The sequence below is a fragment of the Prosopis cineraria genome, unplaced genomic scaffold (genome assembly GCF_029017545.1).
Source record: "Prosopis cineraria cultivar Desert tree isolate PC_DT_omini unplaced genomic scaffold, ASM2901754v1 PC9, whole genome shotgun sequence".
Classification (NCBI taxonomy): Eukaryota; Viridiplantae; Streptophyta; class Magnoliopsida; order Fabales; family Fabaceae; genus Prosopis; species Prosopis cineraria.
In genome coordinates this window covers 29,793,887-29,806,945 of record NW_026555340.1, presented here as the reverse complement: position 1 = coordinate 29,806,945, position 13,059 = coordinate 29,793,887, and the positions used below count along the sequence as shown (strand labels likewise).

The window sequence follows — 13,059 nt, the reverse complement described above, 5'->3', positions numbered from 1 at the left end:
TTATACCTATTGCTGTCCATAATCACGGACCTCACCTCCAAGGAAATGGATAATAGAGGGCCACCTCAAAGGAATGGATGTTAGAGAGCCTTTCAATAGATAAATATGTTATTAAGGTACGTATATACATATATATAATAGTGTTAAAATTAGAAATTTATTAAATTTTTATATAAAATTAATGAATATTAATATTTTTCTTAATTTTAATAAAATATACTGGGAAAAACGGAAGGGAGTAATATAATTCCACAAAATTGTCTCTGTTGTTTCCCCTTAAGGACATGAATTATAAAGAACGTTTGAGAGATTAAACTCTAAACCTTAATGACATTAAAAAAAATATTTATTAAAATAAAAGGAAAGAAAGAAACATGGAGGCTGGCGCCAATTTTGTTTTGCTTTTGCTTTTGTTTTTTTGGTCAAAAGGTTGGTACCGCTTTTTTGGGTAAACAGGTTGGTGCCTTCCAAACCATCACCTAACACTAACGCTTGGAGCGAAGGGCAAGGCGGTCACCTCAAGTGAACCTGTTTTCACTTGTCATTTGTTGCGGCGGCTTGAATTTAAAGTTTTGGAGTGTCCGAAATCTGAGGCGTTCGGATTCGGAAGCTTAAATTCCCGTCGTCACTAAAAACGTGTGAGCTCGTTCTGCTGACTGCTGAGACGAGAAAACCGAGGCTATTAGGAAGGATGAGCAACAGGGCAGAAAAAAGAGAGAGGAATGGCAAGCAGTAGTGCGGCAGTTAACCTGGAGGATGTTCCGTCTGTGGATCTCATGACTGAGGTTCTCCGTCGCTTGAAATGCTCCTCCAAAACTGACAAGCGTCTCATTCTCATTGGTATTTATGTACTTCTAACCTTCGCCCCGCTTCAAGTTTCCATTTTTATCCTGGTTTTGTTTTCAGATCCGAAAATTCTCTTTGAATGTTTTGACAAGTTTGATGTATTTGCCTTTCTGAGTTTTTTTTCGCCCTTGTTAGCGTTCAATTTAGGGATTGCACAAGGTTCCTCATGACTTTTATGTGTATAATTGTAATCATTTGATGGTCTGGGCGTAATTTGCGGCAACATTTTACAAGAAAGAAGCAAAAAGTGGTGTTGAATATACCTTGGCTCGAGAAGTTAATAGCCCGTTTGGTTCAAAAAGAATCTAATGTAATGTAACGCTAAGGAATGGAATGTAATGTAATAAGGATTACATGTGTTTGTTTGATATGTTATATGAGGAAGGATATTTTGATATAAAATGTGGTTGTAATGGGGATTGCATAGGTTTATTGATGTAATCCTTTTTACAGTGTATGATGTAATTTGCTTTACATTACCTGGTGCCAACCAAACAGCTGAAATCATGTAATGCATCATGATTACAGCTAATCCCCTTGCACTGGATCGAATCAAACAGGCTATAAGGTTTTTGTCTGCTGGAGTTGAAATTGATACAGTTTTCCTCTTGCTGGTTGATCGTCTTTTGATTTTCAGGCATCCCGGGAGTTTTTCTTGATCATCTGTGGTAGATGAGTTGGGTTTTCCTTGATATGATTTTAGCAGCCTGTGAGCGTATTTCTCATGTTTGGAGGTCATTTTAAGGTCTAGCGCTTAGTGTTTTGAAATCCATCGTTGTCTCTACGAGGAGGTCTATACCGTGCTCAAGAACATGCTTCTTTTTGTTGGTGAATCTACTTAATTTTGATTGTGAGACGGATGAGATAATGTGGTTTCTTTTGTGTTTTTACTGGTCATTGTTGCATTGTAAAAATTTACATTGTAGGGTTAGTATTTTTGTTTTCAGATAATAATGTGTCCGATGTAAGCTGTCCACTGTCACTTTAGTTTGGAGATTCTCTTTTTTAAGGTGCCCCTCTATCTTTCGGAGGGAAGCCCTCCGCTGCAGCTGGAGATAATAAATCTGGACCATGCAGAAATATTTGGGTAGTCCAGATTTAATCTTTTTTATTTTATTTTATTAAAATAAAAAATTATATAAACTATAAAAAATTTTAATAAATCTTTTTATAAGCTTAGACAGTCCAAATTTAATATATATGATTCAAATATAATATTAAAATTTTATAATTTTTATAAATTAACTGTCCAGATATATTCTGGACAGTGCAGCGTTTATATTAAATTTTTTTAATATTATATCTAAATCGTATATATTAAATTTGGACTGTCTAAACAATAAAAAGATTTATTAAGTTTGTTTATAGTTTATATAATTTTTTATTTTAATAAAATAAAATAAAAAAATTAAATCTGGAAACCAAGTCCCTATCTTTCTTTATGCCACTCTTTCGAAACTCTAATTTTGAAACAGTGAATTGGTACTGCAAATCAGTATATATAGCAGTAGCATGAGAAATTGTAATGTGATTCTCCTGTTAAAAATGGGGAATGTTTCTGTTCTTGTTAGTATTTTGTCAATAATTTTCTTGGACTAAACCATATTTTGTTGATGGCGTGTTATTATGGATGCCATTGGCCATTGCCTCATGCCAAGGGCAACTGGGCAACACCGCAGTTGTGTCATTGCCATTGCATGCCACCTGTGCCAAGGGCAACAGTGCATGGTGTGTGCCATTTGGCCAATTTGTGTTTCTACTTTGACCATTAGAGAAGACCGAGTGTTTACTATTTACAAGTGTCTTTTTTATGAGGCAGACACTGTTTCTTCCACACAATGTGAGCTTCTTTCTGATTTATTATTTTCTTGGGCACCCAAGTATGACGGGGAGGCTTTTCTTAAAAGCTATTAAAGTGTCAACCAACTTATGTATTCTATAGAACATCCCATACTATTCAATGTGAGAGTAAGGGTGCCATACTATGTGTCCATCATATAGAACATCTCATACTTCTACTGGCAATTATTGGTGGTAGATACCTGTTCAATTTATATTTTGGATGTATACGTGTGTGTACTATATGCACATACACATGTATGCACGCATGCATTCCATTCACACATACTCATCTAGTGCATGCTCTGCAGTTCCCTTTTGCTATTTGAACCGTGCATGGTGTGCTATGGCTTTAGGAGTCCTTATTGCAACAGTTTGCTGCATGCTGTCAATCATCTGGGGTTAACAATCGTTTACTCTAATAAGTTAATAATGACTAATCATTGGTTTTCAGGTTATGTTATACTCTTTATTTGGCTTGATTGACACGTATAATATTCTTCCTTCAAGAATTCACTTCAACACAAATGGTTTAGATTCACTGATTCAGAGATTTAAGTAAGTTTTGATGACTGGCTTGCTTGTTCCCTTGCAAGCAGTAAGCACTTATGCCTGTCAATTTTTTTTTCTTTTTTGTTTTTTTTTTTGGGGGGGGTGGGGTGTTGAACATTCATTAAGCTATAGTAATTGTAACATGTGACAGGAGCAATCGTAGGTGTGAAAAATTATCAAAGTATGAGAATTGTATATGCTGTAATTATTTCTCAGCACTAAACTTCAAAATTGTAAATGCAGGTCCACCTGGATCAGGAAAAGGCACCCAATCACCAATAATTAAAGATGAGTACTGCTTGTGCCACCTAGCTACTGGTGATATGTTACGAGCAGCTGTGGCTGCTAAAACCCCTCTGGGCATCAAGGCTAAAGAAGCTGTGGATGCGGTAAGGCCTTTTTCTATGATGTGGCTTTGCTGTATCACTTTTTGTGCACTTATTAGAAGAGATTTCGAAGATGACATCATGCGGGTACTTTCCAGGGACAACTTGTTTCTGATGACTTAGTTGTTGGCATTATAGATGAAGCAATAAAGAAACCATCCTGCCAGAAAGGTTTCATTCTTGATGGATTTCCTAGAACTGTGGTCCAAGCAGAGAAGGTATTACATTGTTGGGCATCCAAGCTTCTGTGTGAGTTTCTTTCGTATGAGATGTTGGGCGGGTTGTGCGCAACTGCGCATTTTTGTTTGCATGAAGTGCCAGTTGTGAACTTTATGATTTGCAATTTCAGATTTTGCTGTTGTTCTGCATCTATGAATCTGAAATTTGAATATTATCTGTTCTTCTGCATGCAGCTTGATGAGATGCTGGAGAAGAAGGGGGTTAAAATTGATAAAGTGCTGAATTTTGCAATTGATGACGCAGTACTTGAGGAGCGTATTACTGGTCGCTGGATACACCCATCCAGTGGCAGAACCTACCATACAAAATTTGCTCCTCCCAAGGTTCCTGGGGTTGATGATGTAAGTCTACCACTCTCAGAATGTTTTCTTTTCCTTTTATTTATATTTTGAAAATTTTAGTTAGCAAAATATGAGTGATGCTTACAGGGACAGGAATGAGAACCTGAGATATAATCAAGCAGAGTAGAATGAGCTCTGAATATGTCGAGGCTCCACAATTGAATTTATTTTTAGTGTTCACTTGTAAATCAACTTGGTTTCTGGCCACACTGGTCCTATCCATGAGAATTGTTAACGTTTGTGAATTCTGCTCAGATTACAGTATGAGCCACACTGTTCATGTTCACGATTTGTTGATAATATAACTTGTCATGTATTATTGTATATAATGTAGGTGTATAGATGACAAAGTTGTTTTGCTTAGGTTACTGGTGAGCCTCTTATTCAGCGCAAGGATGATACAGCAACTGTTCTCAAGTCGAGACTGGAGGCATTTCACAAGCAAACTGAGCCGGTATGATTTTCAATTCACTTGGACTTAAAAAGATTCAAACAGGAAACAAAGTTTGAAGGTCAAAATCAATCTGTCATTTCATTTCTGTATAATGAAAATCTATGGGATGGAAATGTAGGTTATTGATTATTATTCAAAGAAGGGCGTTGTTGCTAATCTCGCAGCTGAGAAATCTCCCAAAGAAGTGACGGCAGAAGTGGGGAAGGTGCTATCTTCATAAGAGTTAGATAGCTTCACCTCAAAATGCATTTGCTTTCCCCATTGATAATCCAAGTTTCCCAATTTGTATTTTAATATTATACTCTTCAAATTCACCCACCCTTCCGCTCTAACTGGTTTGTTTCGTCAGAAACGTCGGCTTTAGTTTCCAACTCATAGAGTTGATGAGTTAATGAAATAAAATTCAATTGAGTATTACTGTTACTCTTTTTCTTAAAAGAAAAAAACAATCGTAGACTGTGCTGTCAATGTTCTTGTGATTCGCGATACATGTTTGTTTCGTGGGGAAATTGAATTCAAGAGCCGCAATTTTGGAAAATTGGTTACTTTTTCAGATTTTTAAAATACTCCCAACCTCATTTTTTTAAAAATTTAAATATAAATTTTTTTAAAGATATTCTTCATTTAGTAATATTAAACTTATATGTAATTAGTATTAAATAGAGAGAGAAAGAAAAATATTAAAATAAATTTATTTAATGAAATATTAATATTTTTAAAGTATTTTATATTTGGAGATGGTAAATTTTTTTTTTTAAAATATCTTATAAGTTGAATTGAAGGGATTATTTTTTTATGAATAAAGGAAAATATTCTTACCAAATTTATTTTTAAACTTATCATTTAAGTTTTTTTATTTGGAGAACTATGAAGATTTTCACGGGTATTATTTTTGAAATCAGCTGTTTTTATAAACACGCAAGCACATAAACAACAAGCAAATAATTGCTAGGTCGATTTTTTCTCAAGGGATGGAAGTGACTGTTGTTGGAACAGTTAACCCTTGACTTTGTGTTTAAGATTTAAGAATTGCTTTTGTTTTTTTAATATGGTGCATAACCAAAAAAAGAAAAGTTAGTAGAAGCGACGTGTTTATGGAACCTAATATCACTTGTATAAAAAAAGAGGATGTCACGAACAAATAAATGCAAGCAAACAGAAAAGAACATGATTTGTGATGGCCACGGAAAAAACCCAGAACAGCGATCTCGTGTCCACGTTGTCGCCGATAAATTCTGTTTCCCAAAGTGTTACTGATATATTCTCTTTACACCACAACATAAATTATAGTTAATTAATTTATAATTTATAAATAATATTAGTTGAAACATTAAAATTTTAAAAATATCTACTTTTTTATTTATACTCTCATTAAATATTCTATAAAAGAACTGTGATAATAATAATTAAAATTAAAATTTTAATACATGATGTTTTTCAAAAAGAGTAATAAATGAATTAAGGCTGTAAGAGTATAGTTAAAAAAATAAATATAAAAGTCATTTAATATTTTATATTTTGGATTAGATAAAGTTTTTAAAAGATACGTTATTTTGTGGTTTAACGGAAGTAATTTGATAATAAGCTTAAGAATCTAAAACATAATTTATTTATTTTTTTTAAATCGTACATAATGGTTTGCCGGGTGAGTCTCTAATTGACAATTCTCCAGGGAAATAAAGAGACTTTTTTTTATAAATCCATATTTATTTCTTGAATTTTTCAGTTTATGTTGAATCAAAACTAGATCAATAACACACACACATTTAAAACTTGGAATAATGATAAAAAGGTTACAAAAGAATTAGTTAATTAAAGTTAAATTTTAAGTGCCAAACTTCATAAATTTGTAACTTAATTTTTTAATTTTACAACAACATTGTAATAAATTTGTAACTTATTTTTTAAATTTTAACATGATTAAAAAATAAAAAAATTTATTTATTTTATTAAAATTTAGAATATAAGTTATAAATTCATCATAATAAAATTATAAAATTGAGAGATTGAGCTGTAACTTCCTGAAATTTAATATTTAAAACCTAACTTAAATTAATTAATTATTTTAGGACTTTTCTATCATTTTCTCTTAAAACTTTCAAAATAAACATTTGTCATATTGAACCTCGATTTGCCAAAATCTACTTTAACTTGCATATGTATGGAATTACTTTTGGGAGAATTTCAAATAAACACTAAGGATGAAACTTAATTATTAGTGAATCTTAAAAGATTTTAAAATTTTAGCTCAGTTCAGAGGGATAACAGCGAAAATAATTTCAACTGTAAAACAAATTAAGGTACCCTTCACTTATCATGTGGAATTATTAGTTATTAATTTTCTTACTTTACTTATTTGTTTACTAATATGAGTTGCAAATGACATGAGTTGGCATGTTAATAATTTTATTAAACTTGATATCAATTGTTCAATTATAAGCAGTAATATCAATTGTTAAATTATAATTTTACTTGTCAATTTATTAATATTGATCATAAATTATTAACAATTATTATAATTTACTAACAGTAATTATAAGTTACAAATAGGTCATGTAATTTATGGTTGATGTTAGTACATTAACAAACAAAGTTAACAAATTAATAACTAATGTTATTATTTGTTTGACAAACAAATACAATTTATAAGTGATATTAATAAATTAACAAGTAAAATAACAATAATAATTCTGTACAACAAGTGAATGGTATTTTAATTTTTTCATAATTAAAGTTATCTTCACCTTTATACCTTGTGCTGAATTGAGATTTTAAAATTTTTTAAAACTCACTGTTAATTAAATCACATTGCTGATCCTTGTTTGAAATTCTCCCATTAGTTTGTAATGTGTATTTTTGGTTTTACAAACAGAGCCTGCAGAAAAAAAAATCCAATATCTTATAAGAGTGAAATCCAAACATAACGGTACAAAGTAAGACAAACCACCAAATTTTTTTTTTTAAAAAAAAGCTCAATCCTGAAAGAGCAGGCAAGGATTGAGTAGAGGCAATCTACTTCGGCGTATATGCAAAACCACTTCTGAGCATGTATGTATCAAGTACATGTGCGTGTTCGATACTTATTCTTACATTATCGAGCGTACTGACGTAAATTTGTTTGGATGAATCTTGTCGTTTAATACATCGACTTTGGGATCCACAAGGGAACCTTAATAAATAATAATAACAATAATACTCCCCGCTTGTCTCTCTTTTCTTTTTCTGTGCCGTCCATCACCAACTCTGAGCCGCCGAGCCACGTCCCCGTAGGATAAAACCGTACTTTCAGCGCGCCTCTGGCTAGTGGCTTCACGAGTTGCCCGAGTTCAACGCCCGCATTGTGCATTCAGCCATTCCTCCACCACCACCACACCCAGACGAATGTCTATTTATTATTTTATTTAAATAATACTCCATTAGCAATGAATTATGAATATTCTTTCATGAAGAAAAATAAATGGTTGGTCCTCATTAGGTTCCTCATGCTTTCATGCGTTTATGCATAGAAATACTTAAAAATAGCTCATCGATAACTTTCTCATATCCACTGAAGGATTTAAATCTACAATCCTGTTATAAGTTAAATGATCATTATCAGTGAATAATGAATGATTTAATTTACATCAATAACATTAAGTAATATGATCTCATAAATTTGAATTACGGTGTCTATATTTGTCATTTGAAGATTGAGCCACATGATCTCGCCCTCTCTCCTCTCTGAACGCTCCACGGTCAACGCCGTCTTCATTGCCATGGCAAACCAATCCCAGGCGAAGCCTAGCCTTGCCGTCGACCCGAACTCCGGCTTTTGCCTTCTAACCAGAACATTCCATAGCCTCCGTCCTGACCACCCCGTTCCTCCTCTCTCTCAACCTCTCTCCATCGCCGACTACGCATGCTCTCTCCTCCCCACCTCCGTCTCGTCCACCACCGTCCTCATCGACTCCGTCACCGGCCGCCTCCTGTCCTACTCCCTCTTCCTTCGCCAAGTCAAAAACCTCGCTTCCTCCCTCGTTTCCCTCGCCCCTCTTTCCAAAGGCCACGTCGCCTTCATTCTCTCCCCTTCTTCTTTGCACATTCCCGTTCTCTATTTCTCTCTCTTGTCTCTCGGAGTCATCGTCTCACCCGCTAACCCGCTGAGCTCTGACTCGGAGGTAGCTCACCAGGTTCAACTCGTTCAACCCGTTATCGCATTCGCCACCTCGTCTACTGCCCACAAGATCCCAAACCTTCAATACGGTACCATATTGCTCGACTCGCCTCAGTTCCTTTCCATGATTGACGGACTCCCCGGAAATGTTAACAGCGGAAGCGGCACAGTTGAGGTGAGTCAATCTGATACGGCGGCGATTCTATTCTCTTCGGGAACCACAGGCCGAGTCAAGGGAGCTTTGTTGACTCACGGGAATTTTATTTCGGTAATCAGTGGGCTGCATTACACGAGGCACCTGAATAGCAATGATGAAGCACGCCGTGTGTACTTGTTCCCATTGCCTCTGTTTCACGTGTTTGGTTTTTTCGCGCTGATTTCGTCCGTGGCAGCAGGGGATACGGTGGTTTTGATGCGGAGGTTCGATTTCGGAGAGATGTTGAAGGCGGTAGAGAGATACAAAATTACTACCATGCCGGTGTCGCCCCCGCTTGTGGTGGCGCTGACTAAGTCGGAGTTTGCCAGCAAGTACGACCTTAGCTCGCTTCGGTTTCTGGGATGCGGCGGCGCCCCTCTTGGCAAAGAAGTGGCTGAAAACTTCAAAGTCAAATTCCCCAACGTGGAAATTAGCGAAGTGGGTTGAGTTTTCCATAATGCTGTTACATATCATTATAATATCCAGTACCAGCATGCTCGCGTTAATTAATGATAACTTATTTTGATAAATATTCTGAATTTGACTTACGTGTAAAGTTATGATATGATTCAAATGCTCAACGTACAATTAAGATTACATGCATGACATGTTGTATTGGCCTGAAAAATTAATTCAACGGTCTTTTCCCTCTCAATTCTGCTTATCGTATTTTTATTGACGATCGACAGGGCTATGGTTTGACTGAGAGCTCAGGTTTAGCAACGAGAATGATAGGGCCTGAGGAGACAAAGCGTCACGGTTCAGTGGGTCGACTAGAAAAGAATTTTGAAGCCAAAATAGTGGATTCTGTGTCTGGAGAAGCATTGCCTCCTGGAAAGAAAGGAGAATTATGGTTGCGAGGTCCTACAATTATGAAAGGCACGTGAAGAATTTCTATTCTTATTTCTTGGAGGATAAGATTAGAAGTTTCATAGGTTGATGGGGGAATATATATGCAGGTTATGTGGCAGATGAGACGGCCACCACTGACACATTGGATTCAGAAGGATGGCTCAAGACTGGTGATCTTTGTTACTTTGACTCCCATGGCTTCCTCTTTATTGTCGACAGGATAAAGGAGCTGATTAAATACAAAGCATACCAGGTGATGATGTTACTGTTAGCTGTTCATGAGTACAAATGCTCTGAAGTTAAAAATATAGACCAAAAATCAAACTAAAAACCTCATATTCAACCGCCGTTCAACACAATGGTTTAAGATTAAATAATCAAAATTATAGCCCAACCATGGTCAGGTTGGTAATAAGCAAAGTAGGTTCTTAAATTGGGTAATATATTGTTTTGACGGTACTTTATCTGTTCAACCCGTCAAATTGACCCGATTTTTAATTATACTAAGCTAAAAATAGGGAGAAAGTAAACTGTCTCGTGTTAGTTTTCCTCTATCGTAGAAGTACTCCCTAGCATTCTTATATCAACATTCAAATTGCACGTACTGTCCAAGATATATATAGTCTGGTGCTAATTAATTGTGTGAAAACCTTTCAGTCATCCTCTTGATCCAATATAATTTAAGTCAACTTTCTAAAATTCTCTGAAAATTTACTGTACATTTAAAGGATTGAAATAAAATTTTAAAAAAACCCAAATGATCTTATTGTTTCAATATAATTTAATTTATTTAGAGAAAATAAACAACTGATATGGATAAGATTTGTAATTCTCATTAATAACATAATACTATTATGAATTTAAAACTTCTCATTTCACTTATGTCAATTGATCATTTTTTATATATCAGTTATTTATTTTTTTATATAAGTTGTTTGTATGCCTGACTTTATTGGGAACAATAAAATCATTTAAGTTATCTTTTTAATTTCATTTAAAGTGAAATTTTAGAACTTTGAAGGTTTGATTAAAATTATATTGGATTGAGGGGCTCACTAAAAATTTCTCTAATTGCGTTTTGGACGACTACATTTACCTACTGGACTCTGAACTCTGAAGTAAAAGCAGGTTCCCCCAGCTGAGTTGGAACTTCTACTTCTCTCACATCCTGAAATTGCCGATGCTGCTGTAATTCCGTACGTATCTCGTGAAAACCAAATCTTTCACTGCTTTTCATTTTCCAAAGCACGTTTCCATTTCCTACCCTATTCTTAGTATTGTATTTTTTGGATAAGAAAGACAATATATATCCATGTAGCCGCAAAGTTTGCAGAATCTCCAAGAGCACAACGTATGAATCTTGGCACTTGTCTGTGAAATCATATATCGTTTCATGGATAAGATCCATGATTCAAGTACACTAGCTAGTATGTGTTTCGTTGAAGCAGAGCTAATTTAATATGGGTGTTACTTCGTGACAGTTATCCAGATGAAGATGCAGGGCAGATACCAATGGCTTTTGTGGTAAGAAAATCTGGAAGCAATATTATTGCATCCGAGGTCATGGATTTCGTGGCAAAGCAGGTAATCGCTGCTACTGATCTAGTTAAGATGAGAATTAATTTGGCTTATGATAATTAATCGATTGATTTTCTTACACGGTGATGTTACATTGCAGGTGGCGCCATACAAGAAAATAAGGCGACTATCATTTGTGAATAATATCCCAAAATCTGCATCAGGTAAAATATTGAGAAGGGAATTGGTTACTTATGCTCTGAATGGTAGTGTTTCCTCCAAATTGTGATTAGAGCGATGATTATGGGAACAAATCACTTTAGGCTTAAAGAACTTGTGTCTGTTTTGTGCATTGCACAGCATATGAAGATAAATGAGCTGTACTGTTTATGTAGTTAATAGTTTATAAGCAGTGCAACTTATATTGAGATTTTATATTATGCATAAACACAACACTGTGAAATCAATTAAATAGGACACTCCCGCTATTTAACGTTATCGACGCAGAATGCACTAATTAGCGAACTCAGTATGTTAATGCTTTGCTTGCCACAATTTAGAAAGATAACATTTTTTTTTATTCAAAAGAAATCAATTAGTCAAGTTCTAAGGATGTCAATAGGGTAAAGGAAAAAAGATTTGTTTGCTTTATTTATAAAACATGTTATTAACTTTTTATCACAATTTTTTTATCTTATATAAAGTTACTAAGAGAAATTATATTATTAATATATGTATGTGTGTGTGTAATATATGAGAGTCAAGTTAAAGACTTATTAAATTTTTAGATAGAGTTAATCAGTTTGTTAAATAAATTATAAACTCTGTAAAATAATTTAATTAAAAATTATACATTAATTAATTATCTATCTGATCTAATAGTAATGTACAGTGTAAAATAATATACATTGATTTGTCAAAATTCGAACGCGGACTTATCAAGTAAATATTTAAGTAAGTGTTTAAGTTTCAACAAGTCAACATCCAGTTGTTATATCCTTCAGGGTCTTTTATCTTTCGAAATGCTTTATACAAATCATCTATGACATTGTAACTATAAATTCTGATATTGACGAGTATATATCAAGATTCGAAAAGTCTAAAACTACTTATCATCTTTGGTGTCAACTTGTAATTCATTTAATTTGTTTATAAATCAAATTATTAACATTTTATAATTTTACAAACACATCTTACATTAAGAAGACAATATTCATATTTTTAGAACATCAAATCCACTTATTGTCACGAGGGACTTTAAACACTCAAAAAGGCGTCTCTAACAAAAATGGAATGTTTTTGGCGCGGACTTGGGAGGATCTGGTGACTATGATCCGATGACGTTAAATTTTGCTAGTATTTTTGTGGGCCCAACATCCAACCAATAATGATCTCCCGTTATGAGATTCATGCATGATAACACATGGTACACGTGGAGGAAACATGTGGACGAAAGCAGAAAACAGTGGCAGTATTGCTAGACCTCCAACGCGAAACTCCCACTCATTCAAAAAATAAGAATTTTTTTAATTAATTTTAATTTAAAATATAAACAATTCAGTATATATATATTTTTATTTTATCCCTTATATTTATTAATTTAAATATTCATATAAGAGTATTTCTCAATTAATTTTAATTTAAAATATAAACAATTCAGTATATATATATATATTTATTTT

General features: G+C 34.0%; 2 protein-coding genes across 2 annotated transcripts; both read left to right on the top strand.

The window, feature by feature from the left end:
• The first annotated feature begins 459 nt into the window (after nt 1–459).
• Nucleotides 460–5,081, top strand: LOC129319295 (adenylate kinase 4-like). Its single transcript, XM_054964314.1, has 6 exons — nt 460–840; nt 3,481–3,626; nt 3,722–3,841; nt 4,037–4,204; nt 4,569–4,658; nt 4,777–5,081. The coding sequence occupies exons 1-6, from the start codon at nt 723–725 to the stop codon at nt 4,876–4,878; spliced, it is 744 nt and encodes a 247-aa protein (XP_054820289.1). The 5' UTR covers nt 460–722; the 3' UTR covers nt 4,879–5,081.
• Nucleotides 5,082–8,201: 3,120 nt separating this feature from the next.
• LOC129320549 (4-coumarate--CoA ligase-like 9) lies at nt 8,202–11,875 on the top strand. Its single transcript, XM_054966061.1, has 6 exons — nt 8,202–9,445; nt 9,697–9,886; nt 9,967–10,112; nt 10,988–11,055; nt 11,341–11,443; nt 11,538–11,875. Exons 1-6 carry the CDS (start codon nt 8,357–8,359, stop codon nt 11,664–11,666), a joined length of 1,725 nt encoding a protein of 574 aa, XP_054822036.1. The 5' UTR covers nt 8,202–8,356; the 3' UTR covers nt 11,667–11,875.
• Nucleotides 11,876–13,059: the final 1,184 nt, after the last annotated feature.

Bases quoted from the DNA above. Each gene is read 5' to 3' on its own strand.
- LOC129319295 (XM_054964314.1), top strand. From the start codon at position 723: ATGGCAAGCAGTAGTGCGGCAGTTAACCTGGAGGATGTTCCGTCTGTG. The intron at 3,627-3,721 runs GTAAGGCCTTTT...GGTACTTTCCAG, and splicing joins CTAAAGAAGCTGTGGATGCG to GGACAACTTGTTTCTGATGA. The intron at 4,659-4,776 runs GTATGATTTTCA...ATGGAAATGTAG, and splicing joins TTCACAAGCAAACTGAGCCG to GTTATTGATTATTATTCAAA.
- LOC129320549 (XM_054966061.1), top strand. From the start codon at position 8,357: ATGATCTCGCCCTCTCTCCTCTCTGAACGCTCCACGGTCAACGCCGTC. The intron at 10,113-10,987 runs GTGATGATGTTA...AAGTAAAAGCAG, and splicing joins TTAAATACAAAGCATACCAG to GTTCCCCCAGCTGAGTTGGA. The intron at 11,056-11,340 runs GTACGTATCTCG...ACTTCGTGACAG, and splicing joins GCCGATGCTGCTGTAATTCC to TTATCCAGATGAAGATGCAG.